Here is a 15,614-nt window from a genome sequence, read left to right as displayed (position 1 = left end):
TAGATGTTGTGAAATATTTTAACTGAAATACAAAAGACCAAGAGAATGAAAGCAAACAGAGATCAGTAGCTGCCGAAAAATTATTTTCTACTTTTTAGTCCACATGAAAAACGAGGTCTTTAAAAATTTTTTTATACATTTTATTAAGAATGTCGGTGAAAAATTATCAACAATCAAAACTAGTTTGTATCTCGACGTTCGAATTCCTGAAGATGACTTAGAATTAAATCATTTATATTCCCGTTGCCTCAGAACGCATTTTGCCCTAGACGTTGAAACTAATGCTGAACTGTTATAATGGTATGAGCTTCAGTAGGAGTCTCTGCACTAACATTTTATGTAAAAATTCTAAAGAAGTATTAAACTTGTAGTGATCTGCATTTCATCTGTTACTTTCTCTTTTTGGCCGTTCAATAGTTAAATTATAGTACGAATTGGACCTTTCGTCCTCTACTCCACATTGATATTGGACCTTTCGTCCTCTCCTCCACATTGATATTTCATCTTCGAGTTCTTCGTCCAGTTCTCGAAGGGCCTGAATCGCTGTTGGATTACAAAGCCATGTACATCATGGATTACAAATTGCCTGACATCATGGGTTAAACATCTTTGAATCACTCGATATCATGGATTTGTAACCTGGTATATACAATTTATGCGTCGGCTGGTATCACCGATCACGCGCGCCTGCATGCTCATTTGTCGCCATTGCAGCACATATCTGCCATCTATTCAAACAAATCTATAATATTTATTGATAGAAATTATTGCCTCGGCGCTCCATGCCTAAGAAGGCAATGCATGCATTTGATTGTGTAAGCACAATCATCATATTTGCCCACATTCTTTCCACGAATATACACAGTCCAAGTACTCAGAGTGTTCGGTTAGCGATATTATGAGTACATGATTGCACTTTCGCTGGCTTTGACTCACCAGTTCAAGGATTTCCCTAACTTCAGCTGCAGTTACAAACAAAGCGTCGTTTCTGTCGTATTGGTTTTCCCTGTTGTAAGCTGCAATTGCTTTGCTTTTCGACTCTGAGTGACAGCTTTTTAGAAGAGAATCTTCAAGACATCTTCCGTGGGTTTCGATTTTTGAATCCATTGTTCTTTTGTAAAGCACAAATGCCTTCTTGCTGGTCTCATCGATTTTGACGCGCCCCTTTCTCTGAAAAGGAAATGTTGTAAGTTGGTCTCGCAAAATTCGACAGTTGAAAGCTCTCGCAAATTGTTTATTGAAGTATGGTATATCTTAATACTTAATCATGAATTGAATACATGCATCGAATAAAAATGTGAAGTCCCAAGTTTAATAAGACATAGTATTTGGACATAAGTTTTAATAAGTTCAACACGCAGTACAATCTGGACTTCCAACCAATCTCGCCCACCTTCATTTCGTCGTTCTTCTGAACACAGGTTCCGTAGTGCTCTTCAATGTTCTGAAAAAAAAAATAATTATCGGTCATTACGATGCAACTTCGTTCACTTCCTTAGGTCAAATTTTTAGTTCACCGTTATTGAAGTATTTTGAAATTAAGTGCAAATTAATTAAGTGGATATTATTCACGAGCACATGCAGGTTCTGGCATTGCAATGCCATTTTCATATAAAGAATGAAACCTTAGATAGATAAGAATATACGGAAGAGTTGATAGACTCCTAATCGAACTATACTGTAATGAATATTTTCACATATAATTTAACTGTAGATTGGCATTGTAGAGGAAAATAATGGCGAGGCAACGGTATTATGGAGGTAAATGATGGCGAGGAGAAAGCAATTTGGAGGTAGAAGATGACAATGTCGGAGCAGATAACCCAGTAGACGGTGTGATAGCAACAAAAGAATGAGGGTTGTCACTGATACACCCAAAATGCAAATAATAATTTCTGAATGTGCATTATTTTCATATATTTGATATTAACTATAGAAGCATGAGAGCAAATAATTTTTTCAGCTCGGCTGTGCCAATATATATGAGGCGGGAGAAGAAGATGATTCTGAGTTTGAATCCAATAATTATATCAAAATTGCTTTTCGAGGATCAACAAACACTCAACTATAACCAAGGCGAAAATATGTACAATCGCGACAGTGGTGCAATGTGTAAGATTTTTGTGAGTCATTTTTGATGATGGTTGATGAGACTCAAGTTCAATCATATGTTTTTCGACGAAAAGTTTAACTCTTATTGGGGTTAAACACGCTATGGAGATGATTCGGTTCAGGTATGCGATTGGTTGCACGTATAAGCAGTAATAAGTTATAAAACAGCCATAAATACGATGGAATTCGATTACTCAACATAAAAATGTTCAGCCCTACAACTCATCACTCAATTGGAACTGTCGTGAACCTGGAGGTGGATCTTGCATGCAGGCTTGCACGATGCAAACCCACAGGAAGCTTTCTTCCTATCGAGTTCTTCAAAACATTAAGTAACTTGACCAAAACCATTTACCGATCAACCACAAATTGTTGATAAATTTACGAAATTGACTGAATGCATTGAGAATAGCTAAAATAATTAACGTCGATAAGCGTTGATGGTCAAAATTCACACAATTATAGTGTAGATAAGATATGCGTGATTCTAGATATAGTGTAGATTCTAGATAGTTAGTATAAGATAGCAGAATGAGTTTGTTTAAACACGCGTAGTTAATGACCAGAGAATCCATTGATTTAAATTTTCAGGATCGGACAATATTCTTCAGATAACGGTTGATTCAAATGCAGGATCAAGGAAGTAATTCGATTTATTAACGACGTTTCGAATGTGACATCATTCATTTTCAAGTTATAGGAAGCATTGCTCAAGGCATTCTAGATAGTGTAGATATGCGGTTATGCGTGATGCTGAAGACATGTAGGGACGATCATGATTATTCAAAGATTCACTTGCGTGGTCACATCCTCGTAGGCAAATTTTAGTAGTTACTGCTCTTTTTGGTTCAACTTTATGAACATTTATCTTCTACTTTTAAGAAATTGAAATCCAGAACAACCTTGCAGCTTTGTGATCACTATATATTCAATCTTCGCTTACATAGCGTTATGCTGCTCGGGTGTATGGATGTGGGATCTTTGTACGTCTAAAAATTGTAAAGAAGTATTAACCTTGTAATGACCTGCATTCTATTTGTTACTTTCTCTTTTTGGACGTTCGATTGTTAAATTATAGCCCAAATTGGACCTTACATTTTCTACTCGACATTGATAGATGATCGGCGCGTTCTTCGCCCAGCTGTCAAAGGATTTTAATCTCTCATGGATTACAAATCCATGTACATCATGAATTACACTTATTGAATCACTCGATATCATGGATTTGTAACCTGGTATATACAATTTATGCGTCGGGTGGTATCACCGATCACGCGCGCCTGCATGCTCATTTAACGCCATTGCAGCACATATCTGCCATCTATTCAAAACAATCAATAATATTTATTTATAGCAATTATTGTCTCTGCGCTCCATGCAATAAGGCAATGCATGCATTTGATTGTGTAAGCACAATCATCACATCTGTCCACAATCTGGCCGCGAATATACACAGCATAATTACTCAGAGGTTCGGTGAACGACATAATGAGTACATGATTGCACTTTCGCTGGCTTAGACTCACCTTTTCAAGGATTTCCCTAATTTCAGCTGCAGTTACAAACAAAGCGTTGGTTTTGGCGTATTGGTTTTCCATGTTGTAAGCTTCAATAGCTTCGCATTTTGACTCTGAGTGACAGCTTTTTAGAAAAGATTCTTCGAGAGATCTTCGCTGGGATTCGATTTTTGAATCCATTGTTCTTTTGTAAAGCTCAAATGCCTTCTCGCTGGTCTCTTCGATTTTGACGCGCCCATTTCTCTGAAAAATGAAATGTTGTGAGTTGTTCTCGCGAAATTTAACAGTTGAAAGCTCACGTTAAATATTTATTGAAATATATTATATCTTAATATTTTATCATAGATTGAGTACATATATCGAATAAAAGGGTAAGTCCCAAATTCCTAGAAGACTGAGAATTTGGACAATAATTTTATCAAGTTCAACACTCGGTACAATCTCGACTTCCGTCCAATCTCGCCCACCTTCATTTCGTCGTTCTTCTGAACATAGGTCCCGTAGTGTTCTTCAATGTTCTGAAAGAAATATTGCTCATTACAATTGCAGCTTCATTCATCTCATTTGGTTAATTTTTTGGTCCACAGTCATTGATGTCTTTTGAAGCATCGTGAAAATTAAAGGGATATCATTCATGAGTACATGTTCTGGCATTGCAATGCTACTCTCATACAAACAATGAAACCTTAGATACCCAGTCTAGTTTCTCGTTCCATTAGGGGTCGCCCCAAAGGACAGACTGTCGGCTTAGATGTGACTCAGGCGCCTATCGGCCACCTAACTGCAATTAGCGGCTATATAGGAGCTGATTCGGAGAGTCGATTGCCCAATAGGCCGAATAAACGTAATCAGACCGAAAAAAACAGCTGACCAGGCTTCTGTCGTCAGACGCTGTTATTTGAGCGAACCATGACCATCTCCCGCTCATAATATGACGTCGATGTATGTACACGCGTACGTTTGTCAAGGCATATGATGGCACGAAATGAGAATTGATTTTACCTATTCCTTAAGCTTACGTGTTGTAAGATAATAATTTAATTGATTATAGGACAAAAATAACTGGATTTATTTGGCTATCTTTAAAAACCACAGGATGCTTGAAGTCCTGGAAATTAAGGGGTGCAAGAGCAGAAAAATTCTTGATAAGTACGTGACAGTAAAAATAGTAATGCTTGTAGCTACAAGAGATAAATTTAAATTCTTATCATAACATACATAACTAATATGTAAGCTGTTAATTGGCAGAAAAAGTAACAGATGAATGTTCGGTTATTCAGGGCCTACAAATTTTTTATTATATGTTTAGGTCACGATAATTTTGGGATGAAAGTTCTTGATATTGTGACGACAGTGCATTGCCTAATGACAGGCATTGAGGAATGTAACTTCGGTTTTTCAAACAAGGTCTAGAAAATTTCAATATTTTTAGGTGAGGTTCACAATTGTATCAAATTTTGGTGCGGTTCACATAATTCCATCGGCGAATTATGATCGTTTTATTCAATGGCGGTTGCGCGTGCTGGGCATGACTGATCGCGACGTAAGTATCATGACAAATCGCTACTTTTTGAACAAATTAATTAATACAAACTATATTCGGTGGTTCAAACGACATCGATGACAAAACTTAGTCCATATACTTTAACGGTTCTTATTTCATATAATTCCCTAATTCTGTTTGCTGCGCAAAATTTGTTGCTAGACAAGTAAATGCTTAACCTGGGTTTAGGCTATGAGCACTATGCAGGGGTACTATGCAGGGGTATTGAGCAGATGCCGAGACTGCTGGCGGGTGGCGGCAGTTGTCTAGTTGCGCTAGTCTTGTTCACATGTTGAGTGACACACTCTTCTCATTTCAGTTGTGTAATCGTACAGCGGAAAGTGAAATTTGCGACTTGAAAATAATTTGTTTTAAAGGATAGATATATTCATTCTGAACATTTTTAAAAGCACAACTTTCTTAGTTTTACTGTCCGGTGATTCTTTTAGCGATGTCTGTTGGAAAACCCTGTCCCCGGCACTGGTATGGCAGCATTCAACAACTTAGTCCAGCGAAGATTTCTACAGTCGAAGAAATTTTCAACTTGGGGAATATCTGCATGAGCGTGTTATTTGAGCTGCTCGTGTTCATGTGCCATAGGTTCCAATTTCTAATTCATCATAATAGATTAATCGATTTGTGGAACCGAAAGATAAGCATTACCAACAGACGACAGAGTGATTTGAACCCCTAGGTCTTCACCACCGAGCCACTGCAAGCAAAACTTGTATGAACAAGAATGCATTGCGTTGTAGGTAACTAAGCTATTCTTTTTCTGTGATTATCATTTATGTGCTTCTTCTATCGCATCATCAGGTTTTTGCCGGTGTGAAATCGAATTGTCGTTATGAATTGGTTTATTTTCGAAGAATTACAAAGTATCGGAGGATAAATTTCGAAATTTCGGAAATTGCCATAGCACATGACAATGTGAATGTTGGAAAGGCAACAAATTCCAAAGGCAATTTCGAGGGTAGAAATAGTTCTATTCTTCTTCACAGCCGCTGTAGGCCGAATTTTATAGACCCTGGCAAAACAGTTAGCTGCACGGAACTTACTAGTGATGTATCGTGAAATGACAAGTCGTTAGCAAATTACACCGGATGTTAGGTACTAGTGCATGCAAGAGGAAGCAGGAATGCGCGCAGGTCTCGCCTTGAATTGCATTACTGCGAACAATTCATTATATTTTAGGCATTTAATACCTAGAAACACAGGTGTGAAATTATTAGCCATTATATTGAATCTGCGCAATGTTGAAATGGTTAAAGTTGAGCCCTGTAGTTGCACTAGGCTGTTGTTTGCAAATAATTTGGTAGAACTTTGAGGACTGATTTAAGTTATTATTGCTGGAGAATGCTTAACATTAAATGTGAACGTTGTGTGATGGCGAATATGAGAGAAGTTTTAATACTGGTTAAGGCGAGAGAATGTTTCACACTACCGTACGTGGAAAAAGTTCAGTACCCGCAATTGGTATGTTTGGTACGGGTGAATGGGATAGAATGTTTAGAACATGGATTATGTGGGATAATATTGGGCGTTGTTGAATATTGGAGAATATTGATCGCTGGGTGCTATTGCATATTGGAGAATGCTGATCGTTGAGTGCTATTGCATATTGAAGAATGTTGGTTTGGGTAATTTGTGAGAATGCAGAGTGCCGGTGAATATTGAAGATTGTTTGTCTCGGGCAATGTGAGACCGTCTTGCATTTTGGTAAATATTAGAGAATGTTGTGGGTAATGTCAGAAGTTGGGGTTGCAAGTTGTATTAACTTATATTATTCCCGTTTCAAACTCGTTTTTACTTGCCACTTGCTTCATTGTGCCGCGATGATACGTGTCCCCCATAAAGGGGGAAAGGGTGGGGGCATTTTTAACGTATATTTCAGATTCGACCGTGTCTGTCCCGAAAGTATCAGTTACCAAAATAACGTGCGCCCCGCAATCGTCCTACGGTTGTCAAGGAATAGACCGGATCCTAATCAGGTCCTTATTTCTCTCGGGAAACCAGAACCTCAAGCGGACATAGAGCCGCTAATTTAAACCGCTAGGCGAGCTTAGGGCGTCCTTGAGCCAGCGGCTGACAGGAATCAAAACTTTTATAGGGCAACAAAGAATATCTGGAAGAGGTAATAAACTCCTAATCGAACTACATTTGCATGAAGCTTTTCACTTATAATCTAGCTGTGTATTGGCATTTTAGAGGTAAATAATTCTGAGTGGTTGGCATTGTAGAGGAAATAATGGCGAGGAGAAAGCATTTCGGAGGTCAATGATGGCTAGGAGACAGCATTATGGAGGTAAAGGATGACAATTTCGGAGCAGATAACCCTAGTAGACGGTGTGTAAGCAACAAAAGAATGGGGGTCGTTACTGATATACCTAAAATGCAAATAATAATTCCAAAATGTGCATTATTTGCATATCTTTGGTATTAACTATAAACGCATGTGATCAAATAAATTTTTCAGTGTGGCTGTGCCAATCTAGGAGGCGGGGGATGAAGGTGGTTCAGAGTTTAAATCCAATAATTATATCATCGTTTCTTTTCGAGAATTAACAATCACTCAACCAAGGCAAAAATATGGACAATCAAAACAGTGGTGAGTCATTTTTTTATGTGAGTCATTTGTGAGTCTCACATTGAGACTCACATTGTGAGTCTCATCAATTTTTGTGAGTCATTTTTAATGATGATTGATGAGACTCAAATTTAATCATGATATTTTAAAGGAAATTCAACTCGTCATCGGGTTTAATATGCTCTGGAGATTATTTGGTTCAGTTATACGATCAGTTGCGCGTATAAGTAATAAGTAATTTATGAACAGCAAACGATGGAATGTAATAATTTCAAACTGTTCAAACAAATCGATAATATTTATTTATAGAAATTATTGCCTCTGCGCTCCATGCCTAATAAGGCAATGCATGCATTTGATTTTGTAAGCACAACCATAATATCATAATATCATATCTGTCCACAATCTGGCCGCGAATATACACAGCCCAATTACTTAGAGTGTTCGGTCAGCGATATTATGAGTACATGATTGCACTTTCGCTGGCTTTGACTCACCAGTTCAAGGCTTTTCCTAAATTCAGCTGCAGTTACAAACAAAGCGTTGTTTATGGCGTATTGGTTTGCCATGTTGTAAGCTGCAATCGCTTCGCTTTTTGACTCTGAGTGACAGCTATTTAGAATAGTATTTTCAAGACATCTTTCATGGGATTCGATTTTTGAATCCATTGTTCTTTTGTAAAGCTCAAATCCCTTCTTGCTGGTCTCGACGATTTTAACGCGCCCCATTCTCTGAAAAAGAAATGTTGTAAGAAAGTTGTTCTCGCAAAATCTAACTGTTGAAAGCTCTCGTAAAATGTTTATTACAATATGATATATCTCAATAGTTAATCATAAATTGAGTAAATATATCGAATTGAATTAGTAAGCCCCAAATTCCTAGATGACCGAGAATTTGGACATTAATTTCATCGAGCTCCACACGTAGTACATTCTGAACTTCAATCCAATGTCGCCCACCTTCATTTCGTCGTTCTTCTGAACATAGGTCACGTAATGTTCGTCGATGTTCTGAAAAAAATATTGCTCATTACGATTGAACTTCATTCACTTCCTTCAGTCAATTTTCTAGTCCCAAGTTATCAAATTGTTTGAAATATCGCGAAAATTACTGGGGTATTATTCATTATTATGAAGCTTCCAAGCCTCAGTTATCGACGTCTGCGTGGGGACCTCATTGAAGTATACAAGTATACTCATGGTCTATACAAGGTCCCTGAAGGGTTACTAGAATTTGAAACAAGAACCAACACCAGGGGCCACGGCTATAAGCTAAAAAAATGAGGAGACAGCATTATGTAGGTCAATGATGGCGAGGAGACAGCATTGTGGAGGTCAATGATGGCGAGGAGACGAAGAAGGTGATTCAGAGGTTGAATCCATGCAATAATTATATCAACGTTGCTTCTCGACGTTTAAGCATCACTCCACTATAAGCAAGGCAATAATATGGGCAATCACGACACTGATGATTTATGTGAGTAATTTTTGACGAAGATAGATGAGACTCAAGTTTTACCATATTTCTTGGACGGGCAGTTTAACTCGTCCTCGGGTTTAACTTGCTGTAGAGATTATTTGGTTCAGTTATACGATCAAACGCATGTATATGCCGCAATAAGCTGTAAAACAGCCATTTATACTATAGAATTCGATTTAACGTTAAAATTTTCAGCCTACTACTCATCACTCAATGGAAACTAATGAATCTGGACGTGGACCTTGCATGCAGGCTTGCGCGATGCAAACCACAGGAAGCTTTCCTTTCATCTAGTTCTTCAAAACAATAAGTGGCTTTACCAAAACCAATTATTGATCAACCACAAATCGTTGATAAATCTAGGTAATTATGTAAATGCGTTTGAGAGTGGCTAAAGTAACATCGACAAGCGTTGACGGTCAAAATTCACACAATTATAGTGTAGTTAAACGACGTTGGTGGAATTAGACCGGTTACGCGTGATGCTGAAGATATTTAAGAACGATCATGAGTATTTAAAGATTCAGTTGTGTGGTCACATCCTCGTAGGCAAATTTGAGTAGTTACCGCTCTTTTTTGCTCAACTTGATGAATATTTATCTTCTACTTTTTTGAAATATAAATCCAGAACAACTTTGAATCTATGCGATCATTATATATTCAAGCTTCGCTCATATACATTCGGAGTATATAGTGCTTTGATGCCTCGGGTGTTTGGATGTGATATCATTGTAGGGTAACATGGGGCAGCGGGCCCCTCTTTTTTTAACTAAATTTCTGATGAAGTTTTAATTGATACAAGGTGATTCTTTGTTTTGTTTAAAGGTACAATTGATGAGGAATGTATGATGTGAATTAGACGCCTATAGAGTTATTCAATTTTTAATGAAACACTATTTTGGAGAAAGTGCCAAAATGGGCCCCTCGGGCAATGCGCCCATGGGCTTGGGGCAAGGCGCTCACCCCGGGTCCCTTTACAGCAATTGCATATTTTTTGTTTGCAAATGATAAAACAACACTTTAAAGTTCAAAATAAGAAAAAATGTAATAAAAAATATTACATTCATTCATTTAATAACAACCTAAAAAATTATATCCTTAACTTGAAAGAATATTATCTTGACTTAAAAAATCTGTCACTGACGTGAAAAAAAATATTTCCTTGAAATAAAAAATTCATCCTTGCCATGAAAGTATGTATCGTTGACCAAAAAAAATATATTTACTTTATCTGAAAGAACTTCGTTCCAGTTTCGTCCATAATCCAGATATTATGTGCAGGGAATTCGTACTTAATCGTGATTTCAGCCAACACCATAAAAACTCGTCAACTTTTGGCTCATTTGTGTTGGCTGAAATCAACTTTTGGCAAGGCATGAGTCAATAACTCGATAAGGGGTCATAAATACGCATAACTAGAAACTAAACCTGCTGCCTTGAGGTGGCAAATCAAAAAATCATACTATATGAAGTGTAATTTGTAATTCAAAAAGCTAGTCATAGTTTTGAAAAGGTCATTGAAAAAAATCTAATGATGTATAACACAAGATTTCCCCGAGGGGTATTGAGCCCACCATGGGAGCTTTGCCCCGTGACACGCGTGGGCCCGTTGCCCCACTAGTTATCATTTCAATTTATGTCGTGTCAACATTTTATTTTAAAAGCTAACAGTCTAGACTTGAACTCAAAATTATCCCTTTAAATATTACTTTCAAAATATAATTCACAGTAATTTCTAAAGCTTCAAATAGCGTATTCGAAAACAGTTTAATTTAGCAGCAAAAAACTTTTAACTGCGCTAAAACAGTTATTTGCGAGTAACTTATCAACGCATACTCTTAGCAAAACATAGAGCCTTACACTTCGTACCAGTGAAACTGTCGACCGGCGGTAGAGAACACGGACCAATATTTGCCATAACTAGAGGGAAATCCGCTATAGGCCATCACCGCAGTGGTCCCTTTGTCTCATGTTACCCTACTCTCACATGTTTGTTTCACACATTGTAACATGTACTAGATCATGCTTGGTCATTTGAAACTGCCCAATTCTTCCATCTACCGTATCTCTAGAAAGGTGTAATTTTTCCTAGAATGAGTGTCACAAATTCCAATCACAGTTAATCACCTATTTTTTATGAATGTCGACGAAAAGTTACAAATGATCGGAACTAGTTCGTAACTTGTGGTTTAAATTCCTGAAAGTAACTTTGAATTAAATCATTTACTTTTCCGTTACCTCAGAATACATTTTGCCCAAGACGTCGGAACTGTTGCTGAACTAGTTTGATGGTGTGAGCTTCTGTGTAGGAAGTCCCCGCGCTAACATATAAAAATTCTTGAGAAGCATTAAACTTGTTATGATCTGCATTCTATCTGTTACTTTATCTTTTTGGCCGTTTAATATTTAAATTATAGTACGAATTGGACCTTTCGATCTTCTCCCAGCTGTCAAAGGACTTGAATCGCTCTTGGCTCACAAATCCATGTACATCATGGATTACAAATCCTTGAATCGTCTGACATCATTGATTACAAGTCGTCTGACATCATGGATTACACACCATCGGACATCATGTATTACACATATTTGAATCGCTTGATATCATCGATTTGTAACCTGGTATATACAATTTATGCGTCGGCTGGTATCACCGATCACGCGCGCCTGCATGCTCATTTAACGCCATTGTAGCACCATGTCTGCCATCTATTCAAACAAATCGATAATATTTATTGATATAAATTATTGCCTTTGCGCTCCATGCAATAAGGCAATGCATGCATTTGATTGTGTAAGCACAATCATTATATCCGTCCACAATCTGGCCGCGAATTTACACAGCCCAATTACACAGTGTTCTGTCAACGATATTAAGGGTAAATGATTGCACTTTCGCTGGGTTGACTTACCTTTTCAAGGATTTTCCTAACTTCAGCTGCAATTGCAAACAAAGCGTTGTTTTTGGCGTATTGGCATTCCGTGTTGAAAGTTGCAATAGCTTCTCTTTTTGACTCTGCGTGATAGCTGTTTAGAAGAGAATCTTCAAGACATCTTCCATGGGATTCAATTTTTGAATCCATTGTTCTTTTGTAAAGTTCAAGTGACTTCTTGCTGGTCTCATCGCATTTTTCGCGCACCTTTTTCTGAAAAAGGAAATCTTGTAAGTAAGTTGTTCTCGCAAAATTTATGAGTTGAAAGCTTTTTTAAAATTTCCATTGAAATGTGGTATTACATAATAGTTAATCATAAATTGCATACATACACTTGTGCCCGAAATTGTTCATACCCCTTCAGAAATATAATAAATTCCATTTTAAATAACAATAAAGATCATTTACAACTTATTCTTCTGTGAAAGGTTGTTATAATAATGTACAAGAAATTTAATGCAAGAAAATATTCAGAAAATAACTTTCAACAAATATTATTTTTAATTTTGTGAGTAACGAACTGTTCATAATTATTCGTACCCTCTTATTCTGGATCATTTATTATAAAATTTAGGAAGAATAATTAAAGAAAATAGTTGTAGATACTCAATAAGTGCATTTCAAAATTCGGTGTTATTAAGCATTGTAATATTTTTCTCTGCAAAGTCTGAAAATATAATTTTTTCTGCAATTTAGGGAAAAGCTAAAATTATGCTAAAAGTTTGAAGATGGTGAAGAAAAAAGAGCTTAGTGTTTCCTTTGTATCTCTTTATGAAACTGAAAAAAATGGTTTTTTGATTTTAAATACATGTTATATGGTTCATAAATGGCTTACATCTCTTTTTGAACTTTTATATGATTATTTTTCTATATCTTTCTCATAATTTGTCGAGATGACGTTAGGGTATGAATAATTTCGGGCACAAATGTATATCGAATATACTGTAAGTGTTAATTCCCAAATTCCATGGAAACAGAGTATTTGGACAATAATTTTATCACTCAAAACGCTGTACAATCTGGACTTCCGTCCAATCTCGCCCACCTTCATTTCCTCGTTCTTCTGCACATAGGTCCCGTAGTGCTCTTCAATGTTCTGAAAAAAATATATTGCTCAATATGATTACAACCTCGTTCACTTCCGTCGGTCAATTTTTTTTGCCACAGTTATTGACGTAATTAGAAATATCGTAAAAATAAAGAGATATTATTCATGAGCACACGTTCCGGCATTGCAGTGTACTCTCATATGCACAATGAAACCTTGTATAGCAACAAATATATGGAAGAGTTATTATAGTCTCCTAATCGCGATAGATCGTCATGAAGCTTCTCACGCATAATTTAGCTGCGTAGATTGGCAATTATAGCGCTGCAACGGCATTATGGAGGTCAATGAAGGCGAGGAGACAGCATTATGGAGGTCAATGAAGGCGAGGAGACAGCATTGTGGAGGTCAATGAAGGCGAGGAGACAGCATTGTGGAGGTCAATGAAGGCGAGGAGACAGCATTTGAGGAGACAGCATTGTGGAGGTCAATGATGGCGAGGAGACAGCATTGCGGAGGTCAATGATGGAGACAGCATTGTGGGGGTCAATGATGACGAGGAGACAGCATTGTGGAGGTCAATGATGGCAAGGAGACAGCATTGTGGAGGTCAATGATGGCAAGGAGACAGCATTGTGGAGGTCAGTGATGGCAAGGAGACAGCATTGTGGGGGTCAATGATGGCGAGGAGACAGCATTGTGGAGGTCAATGATGGCGAGGAGACAGCATTGCGGAGGTCAATGATGGAGACAGCATTGTGGAGGTCAATGAAGGCGAGGAGACAGCATTGTGGAGGTCAATGAAGGCGAGGAGACAGCATTGTGGAGGTCAATGAAGGCGAGGAGACAGCATTGTGGAAGTAGAGGATGACAATGTCCGAGCAGAAAACCCATGTAGACGGTGTGTTAGCAAACAAGAATGGGGTTGTTACTGATACGCCTGAATAGCGAATAATAATTTAAAAATTCGCATTATTTCCATATCTTTGGTATTAACAATAAAAGCATGAGAGAAAATAAATTTTTCAGTGTGGCTGTGGAGGCGGAATACCCACCATACAGGAGGCGGGAGATGAAGGTGGTCCAGAGTTTTAATCCAATAAATATATCATCGTTTCTTTTCGAGGATTAACAATCACTCAACTATAACCAAGGCAAAAATATTGACAATCACGACAGTGGTGCCATGTGTAAGATTTTTGTGGGTCATTTTTGATGATGATTCATGAGACTCAAATTTAATCATGTTTTTTTAAGGGAAGTTTAACTCGTCATCGGGTTTAACATGTTATAGAGATTATTTGGTTCAGTTATACGATTAGTTGCACGCATAAGCAATAATAAGTCATAAAACAGCAATAAATACGATGGAATGGAATATCTGCCATCTATTCAAACAAATCGATAATATTTATTGATAGAAACTATTGCCTCTGCGCTCCATGCCTAATAAGGCAATGCATGCATTTGATTGTGTAAGCACAATCATCATATCTGTCCACAATCTGGCCGCGAATATACACAGCCCAATTACTCAGAGTGTTCGGTCAGCGATATTATGAGCACATGCATGATTGCACTTTCGCTGGCTTTGTCTCACCATTTCAAGGACTTTCCTAGCTTCAGCTGCAGTTACAAACAAGGCGTTGTTACTGGCGTATTGGTTTTCCTTGTCGTAAGTTACAATAGCATCGCTTTTTGACTCTAAGTGACAGCGGTATAGAAGAGAATCTGCAAGACATCTTCCATGGGTTTCGATTTTTGAATCCATTGTTCTTTTGTAAAGTTCAAATGCAAACTTGCAGTTCACATCGCTTTTGACGCACCAAATTATCTGAAAAGGAAATGTAAGTAGGTTGTTCTCGCAAAATTTAATCGTTGAAAGCTCTCGTAAAATGTTTATTGGAATATGGTATATATTAATATTCAATCATAAATTGAGTACATATAGCTATCGAATTGAAGTGTTAAGTCCCATATTCCTAGAAGACAGAGTATTTGGAGAATAATTTTATCATGTTCAACCCGCAGTACAATCTCGACTTCCATCCAATCTCGTCCACCTTCATTCCGTTGTTCTCCAGAACATAGTTCCTGAAGTGTTCTTCAATGTTCTGAAAAAATAATAAATATTGTTCATTACGATTTCAGCTTCATTCACTTCCTTCGGTCAATTTTTTAATCCTCAGTTATTGAAGTATTTGCAACATCGTTAAAATTAAAGGGATATTAATCATGAGCACACGTTATGGCATTGCAATGCTACTCTCATATTGTACAGGTTGCGGCAGAGAGGACGGACGGTTTTAAAAAGTCAAAAAATTTATATTTTTATTGAGAAACAACTTTATCGATGCAATCAGATTCACAAAGAAATAGCATTTCACACAGTCAA

At 37.4% G+C, this 15,614-nt stretch overlaps 1 protein-coding gene across 1 annotated transcript; it reads right to left on the bottom strand.

The window, feature by feature from the left end:
* Positions 1–450: 450 nt before the first annotated feature.
* Positions 451–15,044, bottom strand: LOC108675561. Its single transcript, XM_018163584.2, has 10 exons — positions 14,820–15,044; positions 13,217–13,267; positions 12,151–12,384; positions 8,719–8,769; positions 8,257–8,490; positions 4,097–4,147; positions 3,639–3,872; positions 1,394–1,444; positions 937–1,170; positions 451–543 (listed from the first exon to the last, which is right to left on the bottom strand). The coding sequence occupies exons 1-10, from the start codon at positions 14,988–14,990 to the stop codon at positions 451–453; spliced, it is 1,404 nt and encodes a 467-aa protein (XP_018019073.2). The 5' UTR covers positions 14,991–15,044.
* Between the last annotated feature and the right edge of the window lie 570 nt (positions 15,045–15,614).

This window comes from Hyalella azteca, unplaced genomic scaffold, assembly GCF_000764305.2.
Source record: "Hyalella azteca isolate HAZT.00-mixed unplaced genomic scaffold, Hazt_2.0.2 contig3332, whole genome shotgun sequence".
In the NCBI taxonomy this organism is placed as follows: domain Eukaryota; kingdom Metazoa; phylum Arthropoda; class Malacostraca; order Amphipoda; family Hyalellidae; genus Hyalella; species Hyalella azteca.
The sequence above is the reverse complement of the archived record's forward strand: the minus strand, read 5'-3'. Positions and strand labels throughout refer to the sequence as shown.